The sequence below is a fragment of the Oncorhynchus mykiss genome, chromosome 22 (genome assembly GCF_057628025.1).
Source record: "Oncorhynchus mykiss isolate SJ-2025 chromosome 22, ASM5762802v1, whole genome shotgun sequence".
In the NCBI taxonomy this organism is placed as follows: domain Eukaryota; kingdom Metazoa; phylum Chordata; class Actinopteri; order Salmoniformes; family Salmonidae; genus Oncorhynchus; species Oncorhynchus mykiss.
Window position 1 is genome coordinate 32,717,009 of NC_143043.1, and position 17,900 is coordinate 32,734,908.

The window sequence follows — 17,900 nt, forward strand, 5'->3', positions numbered from 1 at the left end:
TTGTTGCAAACAGGATGTTTGTTTTTGAATATTTTTATTCTGTACAGTCTTCCTTCTTTTCACTCTGTCAATTAGGTTAGTATTGTGGAGTAACTACAATGTTGTTAATTCATCCTCCAATTTTCTCCTATCACAGCCATTAAACTGTTTTAAAGTCACCATTGGCCTCATAATGAAATCCCTGAGCGGTATCCTTCCTCTCCGGCAACTGAGTTTGGAAGGGCGCCTGTGTCTTTGTAATGACTGGGTGTATTGATACACCATCCAAAGTGTAATTAATAACTTCACCATGCTTAATTTGTTTTAAAAAATTCTACAAATATGATTCCACTTTGATATTGTGTGGTATTGTGTGCAGGCCAGTGACAAAAAAAATCTAAAAATAATCAATTTTAAATTCAGGCTGTAACACAACAAAATGTGGAAAATGTCAAGGGTTGTGAATACTTTCTGAAGGCACTGTAAGTGAATTGTGAAGGTGAATTTGCTTTTAGATCAGTGGCCAATAGAGATCCATCAGTCAAAAAAGGTTGAGGGTGGAATGATTGATCCCTTCTGGTTTGATTGTAATAACTGTTCTGGCTGGTGAGGTGGAAGCGAGAGGAGTGTAGTTGGTTGATAGAGTGATGTAACAGGGCTGTTTGGCATTCCAGTTCCTAATCCTCTGAGAACAACAGCATGATTTGATTCAGAACCCTGGAGATACAATGAGATGAGAACTACTGTAAAACCACTTTGAGAATAAAATATATTTAAAAAAACTTTCTGCTTCCTGTCATTCATGTAGTTTTATTTGATGCTAAAATATGATGGTGTATGTTATTTGTTTCCTCTGACAATTTATTTTGACATTTCTTTAGATATGACTTCATAGTAACGTGAGATCATAATGGGATTCTAAAAAATTATTGTAAGAAACTGTAGTGCCACATTTGACACTAGAGAAATGTAGGAGACTCTAGAGACTGAAGGGATGAGCAAAAACCCACTAGGCACACGCTGGTTGAATCAGTTGTTTCCATGTCATTTCAATGAAATTACGTTGGACCAACGAGGTATAGATGTTTATTTGAAGTATGTGCCCAGTGGGAAGTCATTGTATGCTTCTGTCTTTACAACAAATAATGTGTCGAAATAAGAGTGGGGAGGGCTAGAACAAAAAGAGAGAAAGAGAACTGACACAGGAAGTGGCTGAGGTCTTGGTTAGCTGTGAGAAACTGACTGTGTTGCTGCTTACCCCATTCTATATAACGTTTCCACTCTGCATCCAGCTGCTGCAAGGAGACATTTAGTGATCTGTAAAGAATTTAATAGATTGCTGTATGTTGGTTATATGTCAGAAGAAGGCCTTTCGGTTAAGGAGAACCTGTTGAAAAGAATAGTTTCGAGGTAGGTTCCTTCCTTTCCTATCATTTATGTTAATGCGGGTGTAAAGTTTGTACACTTGATATAGAGTACAGTCTTGCTCAGAAACTAACTGCCATGACCCAAAATAAAAAATATAAATACAAATGATGAATACGAAGTGAAGCATAAGTTCAGTGTTCAAAGGCTACTGAGTTAGATCTTATAAACACTACTGTTATCCACTTGAAACATCGACCAATGTGGAAGTATTGAAGCAACACCACAGCACGACAAATCAAATAACATTTAATTGGTCGCGAACACGTGTTTTGATAATGTTATCACAGGTGGAGCGAAATGCTTATATTTATAGCTCCAACAGTGCAGTATACTTAACAATAGAAAACAATACACACATTCAACCCAAATTAAAGAAATTAAGAAATATGAGATGCTGCAACATAATCAAGTTGAGGACAACAACATTAAAATAGAGAAGTTAATGAGTTAAGTTACAGGAGTTCAATGTATTAACATTTACAGCAAATACACATTGTTACTATACTATGTTATCAGGAAAGCCCCACATCTGCATGTGTTCCCTGGGCCTGTTGATTAAGTGAGTCATACTGCCTACCAGACAACCTACATATAAAACAAAGACATACTCAACAGTTTCATTTCCCATTTTGTAGCTTGTTCAGAGTGAAGAGGCTCTGAAAAAGAAAACAGCAAATGATTTGGTACTGACAGACCAGACATCAATTTAATACTGCCCTGTTTTAGTGCTGTCTTGTGCATCTGTTTAGGAACCTTTCACAGAGGTGCAACAGGAAATCCAGCGACACACCAACTGATATGGGGTAGGCTGATCACATTTTTTGGGGTCATTTTTAGGTAATTTAATAGTAGAGTATAGTGACTAAATACGGTATATTTCATAACAATCAATATTAGAATGTACTTGCTTCAGTAAACTGCAATGTGAGCTGCCAAGCAGTGGACTAAACTACTACAGTAGCTGAAGATGATACAGCAAGGACCCCTGTTATTTTGTGCTCCAGGGGCAGTGGTGAGGAGAAGGAGAGTGGGCCGGGAAGGCTTCACAGGAGACTGTCTCGTCTGGGGAGCAGAGGCTCTCTTAGAGAGCCCCCCAGACTTCCACCCCAACCTGTCCAACCCCCAGCACCATCTCCTGCCCCAGCTCCGGCCCCAGCTCCGGCCCCAGTTGACAGACCCACTCCCCCAACACCAAACCCTCCAACCCCTCCAGACCCAGCACCTAAACCATTGGAGCTTCCCCCGAAACCCCCTGATATCAACCTGAAGCCAAGCCTCCCTCCAAGGCCTCTAACCAGGATGTTCAGCAGCAATGAGCATGGCACCGCAGTCCTACAGGTACAACCCAACCACACCACTCATACACCAGCCAGAGTTATGAAAGGGTTATTGGGGTTATTACTTAGCTGAGAAAGTTGTCAAGATGAAGATTATTTTTGTAATCCATCTGAATGGTGTCCAACATATGCATATATCAATAGGATACATGGGGAGATAGTTATTCTGTTTTGTACCGTCAAAACTGTGATTATATGTAGAAGCCAGGCAGCATAGTTTAAATTAAGCCTTTAAAATCGATAGATCAAGAATATCCCTAAACAAACGGGAGAGAGTGAGTGGCCTGTAATACACAACAGCGAACCAATCTGTGAGTAAAGTGACACTGAGACTCAAATCCGACATGCCTTGGCTTTCCTTAGCGGTAAAGACAAAGAACAACTTGGAGATGCAAATTAGAGCAACGAACAGCGGAATGATACCCAGGAAAACATAGCTAAAATGCTCTCAATGCTCACCAAAAAAATGAAGTAGATTTGCTTGAAATTAGAGTAGATTCTATCGTGTCAGATATGCATATACAGGAGAGGCACGTGGACAAAGAAGACAACAAAATTGGCTTTCTGGAAACAAAGGTGTAAACTTTAGAAGATGAACTGGTTCAGCTAGAAAACAGATAGAGACAAAATAATATGATAATGTTGTCCCTACTGGAAGATGAGGAAAAAGGGGAACTTTCCAGCTACGTGATCAAGCTGATATTGGAGGAGCTTGTCATGGATGAATCACCAGAGAATCTGGAGCGATGCCATCGGATCTGCATGAAGCAGAAGAACTTGAAATACCCTCGCATGGTAATCTTTAAGCTGTGGAACTATCATACCAAAGTCAACATTCTGCAGGCACAGGGAGGAAAGGAGATCAAGGTCCAGGGCCAGTCCATTCGATTCGCCCAGGACGTGTGTGCTAGGCTCAGGAAAAAACACAAGCAATTAATTCCAATCAGACAGTCACTGGAGGAAAAAGAAATCAAGTCTCAACTCCGATTACCGGCAGTACCGTGAACAGGCTGCAGGAAACATTTCCAGATGATGAGAGAGAGACCAGTGCCCTGAGGAGAAGCAGAAGCGGAATAAACAGATAAGCACACTACAGTAGGCTACATACATTGATGCCCAAGACCAGCTTATTGTAAGTTGAGACAATATTCATTCCCCCTCCACCCAATACAATCTAGATTCTATTGTCCCCAAGTAATTGTTCTTCTCTAGGAAGTAACGATAGAATTAGCCGATGCCAATGAAATACATGGACACAGAAAAGACTATAAAAGTGTGAATACAGCATGTAAGTTAATAATTGTCAATAATTGTTCTATGGATGTGTGTGTGTGTGGGGGGGGGGGGCAAGAGGGTGTGAGTGGGTGTATGCGTGGGTATGTGTTTGTCAGTGGAGGCTGCTGAGGGGAGAACGGCTCATAATAATCGCTGAAATGAAGTAAATGGAATTGTATCAAAAACATATTTTTAATGTGTTTGATACCATTCCATTCACTCCATTCCATCCATTACACGCCATTCCAGGCATTATTATGAGCCGTCTTCCCCTCAGCAGCCTCAACTGGTGTCCCATATGAATGGGAGAGTGAAGGAGGGTGAATATGAATATGTGTAGGAAGGATGGGTGTGCGGAGGCATCGAATATATGTTGTGTGTGAATGAAGGAGAACGGGTGAGTAAGCAGATGCATAGTAAAGAATTATAGTAAATACATTTATAGAGGTGTGAATGTGTTTGAGAAGAAGGGTGGAAGGGGAAGATTGGGAGGTTGGGATAAACTTAGCCTGGGTGGGTAAGGGAGGGCAAGGAGGGAAGTGGTGACAAGCTTCGCTTGGAGGGGAAAGAAGGGTAAATATGGAAGGTGGGAATAAGCTTGACTTGGGTGGGATAAAGAGAATTGGATTTGGATTGGGAGAAAGAGAAGAAAGGAACTATACTACAATGTCATTGTATTAGTTTTTTTATAACTTGCAAACCTGTTGTAAAATTAATTAGAGTTCTGGATAGATTAGGAAAGGATGTTGAATCATTATTATTTCTTGTTTGTAATTCCAACTAAGATTTAATGGTGGTTATTGGTGAGAATGGAGAGGGGCCATATCCAGTGGATTGGGTGACTGGGAGGGCATCAGATACTTCTCTGAGGTGTGTGTGGGGCCTCCACTCATCCCATTTCAGTCTCTCGGAGGACCCATTCACCCTAAGTAGACCCCCACCAACCATTATAATTGAATTTATGACGTAATACAAACCAACCCCAGTACTTACAGTAAGTGGCAGACTTTCTTCAACTGTATGTACAATGTATGTATCCACAGTTTTTTGGGGGTAACATTAGGAGAGGAGTCTGCGCAAAAAAATATATACTTTGCTTTATGTTTTTTTATTTTATTTCTGCTCAGCCCGCATGCCCACACACTCGGTATATGTAATGTATACAATAACTCTGTATTTATACTATGATCCTCCCATTCTATGGAATGCCCACCGCCCTCATATGTCATGTATGCTAAAATGTTTTAATTGGTTCATAAATGATAGACAGAACAGATAAGGTTAACTTTGATTCTATACTAGTAAAGAGCAGCATGTAATGCCCATGGGCTCAATGATGGGGGAAAAAGCATATGGTTCTCCAACATCGTTTGTTGCGTCCATTTCCTGTTTACTCTTGCATAAATAAAGTATGCGCCTGTTCGCAACTCTCTACTCTCCTGCACCTGACTTTGCTACCAGTACGCACACCCGTGACAGAATACCACACCATCCATAGAGTCAGCGGGAGCAGGTACCCCGGGTAGAGGAGTCGAGGAACGCGTCCAAGAACACTCGGCGATGCTGGAACATCTCGGCGCCACGATGAATCGCGTTGTCCAGATTATGGACCACTGGGAGAGACAGGGAGTCTTTCCAGCGCCTCGACCAGCACAACCAGGGGTATCTCTACCCATCCATCCTGGATCCAATCCCAGCGGGATGAGTCTCTCCCTTCCCAGGGAGTATGATGGGACGGCAGCACGGTGCCAGGGGTTCCTATTACAGCTGGACCTATACCTATACCGTTCACCCAGCTCCCGCGGGAAGGAAGAGGGTGTCCTCGTCTCATGAGAGTTCTGGAGTGGGGAAACGCCGTGTGGGGAGAAGGAGATGCGGCGTTGGACCACTTCGAGGAGTTCACCCGCCACTTCCGGGCCGTCTTTGACCATCCGCCCGAGGGTAGAGTGGTGGGGGAGCGGCTCTTCCACCTGAGGCAGGGGACGAGGAGCGCCCAGGAGTTTGCCCTAGAATTCCAGACGTTGGCCGCCAGAGCAGGATGGAACGACAGGGCCCTTATCGACCACTACCGATGCAGCCTGCGCAAGGCCGCCCGGCGGGAGCTGGCCTGTATGGATGCCACCATCACCTTTGACCAACTGGTGGATCTGTCCATCCGGTTGGATAACCTGCTAGTCACCCGCGGACGTCCATAGAGGGCTCGGTCGGTTCCATCTTCCAGCACCCCCGCTCCGGTGCCCATGGAGCTGGGAGGGGCTGAGCTTAGGGAGGCTGGAGTCTTCACATGCACCAACTGTGGCCGCAGAGGGCACACTGCCGGTCGGTGCCGGGTTGGTCCCTCTGGGAGTCGAGGCAGCAGGCAGGGCTCTCTGGCATCACCCCAGGTGAGTAGGCACCACTCTCATCCAGAGCCCTCTGTTGACCACCTGTTTGTTCATGTTTGTTTTGAGTTGTTCCTGAGTTTTCCCCGCATTCCCAGCATAAAGCGCTTGTCGATTCAGGCACGGCTGGGAATTTTATTGACAAGAGTGTTCGCCCTTACTTTAGGGATTCCCATTGTTCCTGTGGTTAGACCTTTCCCGGTACACGCTCTAGATATTCAACCATTAGGGTCCGGGTTAATTAGGGAAGCCACCATCTCCCTGGCCATGGTGACGCAGGGGAGTCACGAGGCGAGAATAAGTCTCTTCCTCATTGACTCTCCTGCGTTTCTCATGGTACTAGGCCTTCCCAGGTTGGCTCGTCATGACCCCACCATTTCATGGCAACAGAGGGCTCTAACGGGGTGGTCGAGAGAGTGCTCTGGGAGGTGTATAGAGGTTTCCGTTGGTGCTACCATGGTGGAAAGTCCAGACCAGGTCTCCACCGTACGCATCCCCCCATAAAATGCTGATTTGGCTCTCGCCTTCTCCAAACAGAAAGCCACTCAATTACCACCCCATCGACAGGGGGATTGTGCAATAAATCTCCTGGTAGACGCTGCACTTCCCAGGAGTCACATGTATCCCCTGTCGCAAGCGGAGACCTATGGTGACATATGTCTCCGAATCCCTGCGTCAGGGGTACATTCGGTCCTTCACTTCACCCGTCTCCTCGAGTTTCTTATTTGTGAAGGAGGGAGGTCTGCGCCTGTGCATTGACTATCGAGGTCTCATTCAAAACACGTGGCGGTACAGTTACCCACCTTTCATCGCCACGGCAATTGAGTCAATGCACGGGGCGAACTTCTTCACTAAACTGGATCTCAGGAGCACTTACAACCTGGTGCGTATCCGGGAGGGGGACGAGTGGAAGACAGTGTTCAGTACCACCACAGAACATTATGAGTACCTCGTCATGCCATACGGGTTAATGAATGCTCCATCAGTCTTCCAATCCTTTGTAGACAAGATTTTCAGGGACCTGCACCGGCAGGGTGTAGTGGTGTATATCGATGACATTCTGATATACTCCGCTACAGGAGCATGTGTCCTTGGTGCGCAAGGTACTTGGACGACTGTTGGAGCATGACCTGTACGTCAAGGCTGAGAAATGCCTGTTCTTCCAGCAGGCCGTCTCCTTCCTAGGGTATTGCATTTCCACATCAGGGGTGGAGATGGAGAGTGACCGCATTGCAGCCGTGCGTAATTGACCAACTCCCACCATGGAAAAAGGAGGTGCAGCGGTTTTTAGTGTTTGCCAATTACTACCGGAGATTTATCTGGGGTTTTGGCCAGGTGGCTGCTCCCATTACCTCACTGCTGAAGGAGGATCCTGTACGTTTGCAGTGGTCAGATGAGGCGGAAATGGCTTTTGGGCACCTAAGGGCTCTGTTTACCTCGGCTCCCGTGCTGGCCCATCCGGATCCCTCTTTGGCGTTCATAGTGGAGGTGGACACGTCCGAGGCTGGGATAGGAGCCTTGCTCTCTCAGCTCTTCTCGAAGATGCTCAGCCCGGCAGAGCAGAACTATGATGTGGGGGCCCGGGAGTTGTTGGCTGTGGTTAAAGCGTTGAAGGTGTGGAGAAATTGGCTTGAGGGGGCTAAACACCCTTTTCTCATCTGGGCTGACCACCGCAACCTGGAGTACATCCGGGCAGCGAGGAGACTGAATCCTCGTCAGGCAAGGTGGGCCATGTTCTTTACCCGTTTTGTGTGTACCCTGTCCTACAGACCAGGTTCCCAAAATGTGAAGGCAGATGCACTGTCCCGGCTGTATGACACAGAGGAGCGGCTCACGGTTCACACTCCCATACTCCCGGACTCCTGCCTGGTAGCGCCGGTCGTGTGGGAGCTGGACGCGGACATTGAGCAGGCAGAGGTACAGAGCCCTCTCCCCTCCAGTGTCCAGCTGGGCGTCTGTACATTCCGTCTGCTGTCCGCGACCGGCTGATCTACTGGGCCCACACGTCACCCTCCTCTGGTCATCCTGGTATCGGTCGGACGGTGCGCTGTCTTAGTGGGAAGTACTGGTGGCCCACTTTGGCTAAGGACCTGAGGGTTTCTGTTTTGTCCTGCTCGGTGTGCGCCCAGTGCAAGGCTCCTAGGCACCTGCCCAGAGGTAAGTTACAAACCTTACCCGTTCCACAACGGCCGTGGTCACACCTGTTGGTAGATTTCCTGACCGATCTTCCTCCCTTTCCATTTGTTTTGTATGTTCCCCACACACCTGGTTTACATTCCCTAATCACATTGTGTATATATGTTCCTCTGTTCCCCCCGTGTCCTTGTGTGGTATTGTTTTGTGTTACGTGTTTTATGTGACGCGTCAGGCTGGTTTTCCATGTTCCGTGTTTATTTCAATAAGTATGCTTATTTGGTCAACTATAGCTTTTGTGACTGTTTTCGCGCTTTGCACTTTTGCCATTTTGCAGGAGGTTTTGACGCAGTTGCGTCCGTTTGCTGTTTACTCCTGCATAAATAAAGTGTGCTCCTGTTCACAACTCTCTGCACCTGACTTCGCTACCAGTACGCACACCCGTGACAGTCTGATTAGATAAGATAGGGATGTCCCCTCTCCCCCTCCTGTTTGACTGGCATTTGAACCGCTTGCAGAAAGAATTAGACAGGACCCAAACGTAGCAAGTGTCAGTATTGGTAAATATAAATTAATATAAACTAATCTTATTTGCAGATGATCTCCTGATATACCTGACCAATATTGAAGACTCAATGCACCCTTGGCTGAAGATATTTACAGACGACTCAAAAATCTCAGGATATAAAATGAACTTGGATAAAACAAAATAATGGCAGTAGGAAAAAGAATAACACACAATCTACAGCTATTCTTTAAGTGGACCACAAAAAATATTAAATACTTAGGATGCTTAATAAGTGACAACAAACAACAAATATATAAAGATAACTTCATTCCATTACTCAACAATATGAAAGCAGATCTAATGAAATGGAATAAACTTCACAGAAATCTTACAGGTAGAATAAACCTCTTTAGAATGGCATGGCTACCAACGTTTTTGTATTTATTCTCAGTAGTACCAATTACCCCACTGAAGACATTCTTTAAAAAAGTACACTCGGTCATAACATACTTTATATGTGCAAATAAAATTCATAGAATAAAAAGTAAATCTTTCTCCTATCTATTTTCAAAGGATAAAGCTAAGAACATTAACACATTTGTAGTTATATAACATTATAACAATATGGAAGTGAATTAAAAGTATTCTACATGAACAATATCACTCCCTAAAAACACAACCTTATGGAACAATCCTTGGATAGCTTTTCAGAATTCACCGATAAATTGGTCCACCTGGAAAGGACTTGGTAATAGGAAATACATTTATTTTCATGACAGAATTAAAAAGTAGTTTCAAATAAAAGTTAAAAGTTGGAGGGAATATTAGTTGAGTCAGAAAAGAATGTCCATATGATAGGGAAGATATACAAAACCTTGCAGGGAGCTCATCCAACTACAATCTCTTTTAGAAAAAAAATATGATCTATTGGAACCAAGATTTAAGAAGAATGGATGTTGGCACAAGATGGAGGGAAAGTTGGAGCATAACTATCTAAATGACAGTTAACTAAAATGTACACTTAATCCAGTATAAACAAAATTCACAAATTCTAAATTGGCTGTCAGAAGTATTACAATGTAAACTTACTTTTAATCCATATTTCAAGACATGGCATATGAGGGTGTAGTGAGATACCCAAATGGCCTGGACGATTCTCTTCTCATCACTCATCTAAAAACTTGGAAATCAATCAATCTGCTATCATTGACACAATGAAAAAATCAAATTATTTATTATTGAAATATTGAAATAGCATGGGCGACCGAGAAAAACGAATTGTTACAATTTAAGGCCAAGTGGCAAACAATAACTAAGGATGGGGATGGGGGTGTGAGCATCCGGGTCATGGCAGATAAGATGTAGTCATTGTTTGTGTGTGTCTATATGCTGTTGTACTTATGTATAATTTTGTATCTGGAGTGAAAAAGATATATACAGTACTAGTCAAAAGTTTGGACACACCTACTCATTCAAGAGTTTTTCTTAAGTTTTTACTATTTTCTACATTAATAGAAAATAGAAAACTAGAATAATAGTGAAGACATCAACTCTATGAAATAACACATATGGAATCATGTAACCAAAAAAGTGTTAAACAAATCAAAATAGATTTTATATTTGAGATTCTTCAAAGTAGCCACCCTTTGCCTTGATGACAGCTTTGCACACTCTTGGCATTCTCTCAACAAGCTACATGAGGTAGTCACATGGAATGCATTTCAATTAACAGGTGTGCTTTGTTAAAAGTTCATTTGTACAATTTCTTTCCTTCTTAATGCATTTGAGACAATCAGTTAGGGGTTGTAGGGGTGGTATACAGAAGATAGCCCTATTTAGTAAAATACCAAGTTCATATTATTGCAAGAACAGCTCAAATAAGCAAAGAGAAATGACAGTCCATCATTACTTTAGCACATGAAGATCAGTCAATACGGAAAATTTCAAGAACTTTGAAGGTTTTTTCAAGTGCAAAAACTATCAAGCGCTATGACGAAACTGTCTCTCATGAGGACCGCCACAGAAAAGAAAGACGCGAGTTACCTCTGCTGCAGAGGATAAGTTCATTAGAGTTACCAGCCTCAGGAATTGCGGCCCAAATAAATGCTTCACAGAGCTCAAGTAACAGACACATCTCAACATCAACTGTTCATAGGAGACTGCATGAATCAGGCCTTCATGGTCGAATTTCTGCAAAGAAACCACTACTAATGGACACCAATAAGAAGAAGAGACTTGCTTGGGCCAAGAAACATGAGCAATGGACATTAGACCGGTGGAAATCTGTCCTTTGGTCTGATGAGTCCAAACTTGAGATTTTTGGTTCAAACCGCCATGTCTTTGTGAGATGCAGAGTAGGTGAACGGATGATCTTTGCATGTGTAGTGACCATAGATGTCAAATTAATGTTGTTCTTCCTTTCAGGGGTTTCAGTTGTTCAGAGGTGATGAAACTCTGTGTGATGTCATCCTAGTGCCTGGGGACAGCAGTGACACCTTCCCAGTACACAGAGTCCTTATGGCCTCCGCCTGTGACTACTTCAAAGCCATGTTCACAGGTTAGTGTGTGATAAAAAACATTTAATGAGGTTTTTCAATATGTGCAATATGTTAATATATTTCAATATGCCACTATTTTCAATGTGATTGTTTGACAATGTGTGATCGAGAACAGTCATTGAGTAAGTAAGTAAGTCATATTTTTTCACAGATGAGTCTTTTAGGGCTGAGCCTATGAAAAGTCTCTCTCTTACTGTATTTGCTCTCATCACGTCCCCTCAGACCATTTTCAAACTATGTTTGAAAATTCCTGCACTCTTACATCCTTAACTGTAACAGCATTCACCCTCTATATCTCTCTCTAGGGGGTATGAGAGAGCAGGAGATGAGGGAGATTAAGCTCCATGGTGTGAGCAAGACGGGTCTGAAGAACATCATAGAGTTCATCTACACATCCCGGCTGAGTCTGAGTATGGCCAACCTGCAGGACACTCTGGAGGCTGCCAACTTTTTACAAGTCCTCCCCGTCCTCAGCTTCTGCAACGAGCTGCTCAGCACTGAGGTGAGTTGATCAGGTTACTTACTGGCACTGAAACAATGAACAGGTGGATGTGCTGGATGGGTGTATTGAAGAGATAGTGAAAAGCATGGCCAATGTAAAGACAGGAGACCTGTCACAAGCTCATCCAGTCGTGTCTGTTTTCCTGTGTGTGTGGTAGATCACTATTGATAACTGTGTGGAGGTGGAGCGCATTGCCGGGGACTTGCTCCTGGAGGACGTGCAGGCCCACATTGGGAAGTTTGTCTGTCAGAACCTGTCAGTGTTGCTGCAGTCTGGCCGCTACCTGCAGCTCTCCGAGCACAGCCTAACCAATGCCCTGGCCAGCAATAGCCTCAAGGGCTTCTCTGAGATGGAGCTGTACCGCATCGCCCGCTCCTGGCTGGACCACGACCCTCCCACCCGCCGCACCGCCGCCTACTCCCTGATGCGTCACATCCGCTTCCCCCTCATGACCCCCACGGAGCTGCTCGAGATCTCCCAGGAGGACGAGGGGCACGACGACGGCGGGGCAGCCATGATGCGCTCGGACACGGCCTGCGTAAACCTCCTGCTAGAGGCCAGCAACTACCAGATGATGCCCTTCCTCCAACCTTCCTTACAGACAGAGCGCACGCGCATCCGGTCCGACGCCACACACCTGCTGGCGCTGGGTGGGGTGATGCGGCAACAGCTGGTAGTGAGCAGGGAGCTGAGGTTGTACGATGAGGAGAGCGGCCACTGGAGGGCGCTGAGGCCCATGGAGGTTCCATGCTACCAGCACGGCGTGGCTCTGCTCGGGGGCTTCCTCTACATCGTGGGCGGCCAGAGCACCTACGACACCAAGGGCAAGACGGCGGTGGACAGCGTCTACCGCTATGACCCGCGCTTCGACCGTTGGCTGCAGGTAGCCTCGCTCAATGAGAAGAGAACCTTCTTCCACCTGAGCGCCCTGAAGGGGAAGCTGTATGCTGTTGGGGGCAGGAATGCCTCAGGAGAGATCGGTGGGGCACTAGTGTACTGAAGATGTTTTTACTGCAATCTGAAATAGTGATCGTTAAGGTGCATATCGAGTGAATTTACGTTTGTTTTACTCTTTTAGACACAGTGGAGTGCTACAACCTCAGAAAGAACGAGTGGACGTTCGTGTCACCCATGATCGACCCCCACTACGGGCATGCTGGGACAGTCCATGGTGACCTGATGTATGTCTCAGGTAAGTTTCTCAGACCACTGAGAGTTAGAATACAAACTCACCAAACAGTTAAAACCTACAACGTGAAGGCTTGAATTGACTGTGATTGCTGTCCTGATGCAATCAGCTCAGTCAGACCGGATAGGTTTTCAGTTAATGTATTCAGGCAAAGAATGTGTTGTTGACCTGCTTTAATCCACTCCCGCCGCTTAACAGCTTTGATAGACTTTAACATAACATAGTAGCTCTGAACCGTTACCATTCTCATCTTGGTCGATTTCTATGATGGTCTCCTAGCAACCTTGGAGTAGAAACCAATTTCTCATGTTGGGAACAGAAGTTGTAGATATGGGATTGAGGGCCAGGAAACACAAAGACCTTTAGTTGAAATGGGTCAGAGAGTAGGTTAACCACAGCTCTCTGAAGAGCAATTGTGTCGATTTTATGCTCGCGGAGACAACCAGAAAACACCTTATTCTGAACAGATGCTTTGAAAAGTCCATGCAGAAAATGTATAATTTTTTATCTGCATTCATTTCAACATCCAAGTGTTGCTACAAAGCAGTGGCTAAGTAGTTTGAGCCCAAGGGTGAGTGGGGATGGTATGGCAAAGAGTAGGTGGATTCCATCTACTAGGCGTGGGGACATGTTGAGGATGGTGTAATGGAATAATGGTCACAGCTCTCTGCAGCTCACAGCACCAGACCACATCCTTCCTGTTCTTGTTCTTCACACTAGGGCCCTGCTGCTTCTGCCCCACTCTATGCTGGTGGTTGATAATGTGGGTAGAAGAGCACCCGACCACTGCCTCACAGTTCAGCCTCCTACACCGTCACTCTTTCCTTCTCAACGCCCATCCTTTACATATGCTACAGTACCAAAGTTACACTGCCTTCCCCTTGAACTCTCTCTGACTGTGGTGTATTCCACGTCAGATGAAAATGTCATGGATGGATTGAAATGTTTGTCTTATTAAAGCCATAGGATATTAGTTTGTACACATAAAACTGTATTTTAGTAAACATGTTTTCATGGTATCTAATAAAACCAATGTCAATCCACTGATCCAACAGGTGGCATCACACAGGACACATTCCAGAAGGAGCTGTCATGTTATGACCCTGAGACTGACACATGGAGTCATCGTGCCGACATGATGGAACTGCGTGGCCTCCACTGCATGTGCACGGTGGGCGACCGTCTCTACGTGATGGGAGGGAACCACTTCCGGGGCAGCAGCGACTACGATGACGTACTGGACTGTGAGTTCTACAGCCCCGAGGTAAGGCATGGCACAGGCCTTAGTTTTGGTCCCAACAATATGATAAACAATTTGACCACTTTCTCGATACCTTACCCTTATCCTAAGTGTTCTGACTTTGATGGTCACATGTCCGGAAGTTTTAGGAGCTTTCTAGGGAGAAATTATTAGGGGAGGCAGCTAGCCAATCAGAGCTCTGATCTTATGATGTGTTTTATATCTTCCCCCAGGTGGACCAGTGGACGGTGGTGGCAGCCATGCCATGGGGCCAGAGTGATGTGGGGGTGGCCGTGTTCCAGGGCCAGATCTATGTAGTGGGGGGCTATTCCTGGAACAGCCGCTGCATGGTGGACATTGTGCAGCGCTATGACCCAGAGAAGGATGAGTGGGACCGGGTGTTCAACGTACTAGAACCACTGGGAGGGATCCGGGCCTGCACCATGACTGTGCACCTACCCGAGGGTGCCGTGGAGGACGGACAGATGCATGAGTGCCCGCTGGACACTGCCAAGAACTGAGAGCTGAGAGCAAGGACATATGGCTTTAGCCTCTCTGTGTTTGTGATGCTGAAAAATGTGACCTTTTTGCAAGCTTGGACTGTGGGAGAAGTGGAACGAACGTCTGCAGTAGCATTTCTCTAATATATCCGTACATTTGGTTGACTGACTGTTCTTTTGTAATCTTTGTGTCTTTTGTGTTGGAATTATTTTCGTATCTGAATGACTTCTGCTTTGCTCTTTAATGTGAAACACCTCTCAAAAAGCTCATTTTCATGGATAATGTGTTTTTTACTTTGACAATGTATTTTCAAACTAGAAGTTATGGAGTATTTTGTATTGTATATGAATGACTAATGAAAATAAAATGCATACTATTAATTATCATATTTTTCAATACTAAACAGACACCACACAATCTAACAAGTCAACCCACTAACTAGTCTAGGATCTCCGCCCTTCTTGGTTACTGTTGCAACCTCTGACAACCTTTTCCTGGGAAGCCCAATTCCCCATTAAACCATTGGCAAAATCCCCTCACAATGATCTCAAACTGTGTTTCTAATACGCACTGGAATTGAACTCAGACTACCCATTGCTAACCAGGAAACTCTTAGGCATGTTGTGGTGGACTGTCATTACAATTGCTTCATGGGAACATGGTACAATTATGTTTGTAATATAACTACCGATGTAGGATCTTAAATTGATCACTCTTTTATTGCTAATAATTTTACTGTACAGTAGCTAATGCAAACATGTAGTGTGTTTGAGGTTTCAAATGACAGACTTGATTTGCCCTAACAAAAAAATGTATCAACCCCTACAAAAAAAATCCATTAATTAGAATTCACATATTAATTCACATTTCCTGTTGCTGTAGCAAACTGGCTCAAATTAAGATCTTACACTGTATGGCTGAATGACTCTGAATTCACTGCCAGCAGGCAGTCAAAGCCATAACAACTTTTGGAGCTAACTGGTGCTCTCAAATCGCATCCTGATGTCTAGAGCAGATGGGAGTTGTATTCATAACTTTACTAACTTAGCTAGCTAACACATTCTGAGAAAACAAGGGCTGCAGTCCAAACATAATTGTTTACCCTCTCAGCCCTCTTGCCTGTCACTTTCCCTAGCGTCAATCCCAATCGAAACCAGATGCAGTTCGACTACAATATTAAGTTGAGGTCCAATTCACAAAAGTTGCCCCCTCGATTTAGCTTGACGGAGCAAGTGAAGAACTTTGATTATTTTGGAGGTTGATATGACCCACAATTCAATGCAAACTGTAGTCACGTGTCAAACTCCGGTGGCCGCAAAGTGTAAAATGTAATCAACAGAGCTGCATTTTCAGGATGTCAGTTAATATGATGATACTAGCTTGCTAAAATATATAGATGACATTGATTTTAGAGTTGGGAAATTGGCTTAGTCTCATCGTGAGGAGCCTATAATACATAACTAGCGTCATAAACATATTTTGGGGAATTATATTTTGGGGGGGAATAAATGACCAAACTATTCAACTAATTAGCCAGCTATGATTAACTGTAGCTTGCTCGGTACATTAATACATTTAGATGTATTGTTTTTAAGCACCAAGGATGTCGCCTCTCCGATCATCGCTTGGGCAAGGGACATTTAGTAAGGTATACTCGACTGTGACGATGTAAAATGTCATTCAAGGGCCGAGGGCTGTCGACTTTGAGTTTGGACTGCAGCCAAGTTATATTAAATCGCTGGCTAGCTAGCTAGCGTTAGCAACGTTTGGTGGCCAATGAGACTGAGAGCTAGCAAACGATGTAACACAAGTATAACTTCATCAACAGGCTCTGTATTTCAGTCCTCATGCGATTTAAACGTAAGCTTTTCCAAGGTTTCGGGACTTGACAACAGTTCCTATCCATTGGAGCGGTGTGATTGTTTGCCCAAAGTTCTGGGGCGGGGCTTAGTGAAGGGTCAGTTGAGTTGAAGTGATGCAGGTGGAATATGGAGGCTTTTGCATGTTTCAGCTCTAGCCTTGTCACAGTGATTTCATCCTCCAGAGAGAGCCGAGAGAGAGGCCCTGGCACCAGACCAAGGACACCTAACGTTTTTGACACGTTTACAGACACCTTAATGGATACTTTTAAATTATGCTATTTAAAAAAAAAAAGTGTATATACTGTATATACACAGTGCCTTCGGAAAGTATTCAGACCCTTGACTTGTTCCACATTTTGTTACATTATAGCCTTATACTAAAATGGATTAAATTGTTTATTTTTTTCTCATCAATCTACACACAATAGCCCATATTGACAAAGCAAAAACAGGTTATATAAATATTTGCAAATATATTTAAAAAAATAAATAAAATGGAAATATCACATTTACCTAAGTATTCAGACCCCCGGATCTGTGCCTTAACACAATCCTGTCTCGTAGCTCTACGGACAATTGCTTCGACCTCATGGCTTGGTTTTTGCTCTGACACACACTGTCAGCTGTGGGACCTTAAATAGACAGGTGTGTTCCTTTCCAAACATGTCCAATCAATTGAATTTACCACAAGTGGACTCCAATCAAGTTGTAGAAACATCCCAAGGATGATCAATGGAATCAGGATGCTGAGCTCAATTTCGAGTCTCATAGCAAACGGTCTGAATGTAAATAAGGTGTTTCTGTTTTTTATTTTTAATAAAATAGAATTTTATCCATTTTAGAATAAGGCTGTAACGTAACAAAATGTGGAAAAAGTCAAGGGGTTTGTACATTTTCCGAAGGCACTGTATATATAAATACCTTTTCCTTAAAGGATTACATTATTTTTTTAGTACTCTTACTGTCCACACTACAACAATCAGATACTTAAATACATGTAATTTTGT

The 17,900-nt window shown here is 44.1% G+C and overlaps 1 protein-coding gene across 2 annotated transcripts; it reads left to right on the plus strand.

Moving 5' to 3' along the window:
• Positions 1-930: 930 nt before the first annotated feature.
• Positions 931-15,411, plus strand: LOC110501667 (kelch-like protein 9). Of its 2 annotated transcripts, none has more exons than XM_021579384.3 (9): positions 931-1,389; positions 2,134-2,210; positions 2,412-2,745; positions 11,466-11,598; positions 11,905-12,101; positions 12,259-13,081; positions 13,180-13,293; positions 14,346-14,554; positions 14,764-15,411. In XM_021579384.3, exons 2-9 carry the CDS (start codon positions 2,206-2,208, stop codon positions 15,049-15,051), a joined length of 2,103 nt encoding a protein of 700 aa, XP_021435059.2. In that variant the 5' UTR covers positions 931-1,389; positions 2,134-2,205; the 3' UTR covers positions 15,052-15,411. The 2 variants fall into 2 exon arrangements, with proteins under 2 accessions (XP_021435059.2, XP_021435057.2); XM_021579382.3 differs by having other exon boundaries at positions 2,157-2,210.
• The last annotated feature ends 2,489 nt before the right edge of the window (positions 15,412-17,900 follow it).

What these genes read in the sequence shown, in the direction of transcription:
- LOC110501667 (XM_021579382.3), top strand. Translation starts at nt 1,334, where the DNA reads ATGTCAGAAGAAGGCCTTTCGGTTAAGGAGAACCTGTTGAAAAGAATA. An exon ending in GACACACCAACTGATATGGG is followed by an intron (nt 2,211 to 2,411) that starts GTAGGCTGATCA and finishes TTTGTGCTCCAG; the next exon opens with GGGCAGTGGTGAGGAGAAGG. An exon ending in GAATGCCTCAGGAGAGATCG is followed by an intron (nt 13,082 to 13,179) that starts GTGGGGCACTAG and finishes TTACTCTTTTAG; the next exon opens with ACACAGTGGAGTGCTACAAC.